Source organism: Penaeus monodon, chromosome 28 (assembly GCF_015228065.2).
Source record: "Penaeus monodon isolate SGIC_2016 chromosome 28, NSTDA_Pmon_1, whole genome shotgun sequence".
NCBI lineage: Eukaryota > Metazoa > Arthropoda > Malacostraca > Decapoda > Penaeidae > Penaeus > Penaeus monodon.
In genome coordinates this window covers 26102661-26102869 of record NC_051413.1, presented here as the reverse complement: position 1 = coordinate 26102869, position 209 = coordinate 26102661, and the positions used below count along the sequence as shown (strand labels likewise).

Below are 209 nucleotides of genomic sequence, written 5' to 3'. Positions count from 1 at the left end.
ACCGTTGCTTGGCGCCCCTTCTGTTTGCCTATCGCCAAGTACCCCAGGCCAGCACGGGATTCTCGCCATTCGAGCTGATATACGGACACACTGTGAGAGGACCGCTAACGCTGTTGCGCGAACTATGGGACGGCAGTATGGCTGATGAGAGGTAAGTCTGCATATGAACATGTGATAAACCTACGAGAAAGGTTGGAAAATACATGTAG

At 51.7% G+C, this 209-nt stretch overlaps 1 protein-coding gene across 1 annotated transcript in view; it reads left to right on the top strand.

Moving 5' to 3' along the window:
• LOC119591123 overlaps positions 1-209 on the top strand; it is a 5416-nt gene that overhangs the window by 2336 nt on the left and 2871 nt on the right. The window contains exon 7 of the mRNA XM_037939837.1: positions 40-151. Within this exon, the coding sequence (XP_037795765.1) occupies positions 40-151 (112 nt within the window). The remainder of the gene's footprint in view (positions 1-39; positions 152-209) is intronic.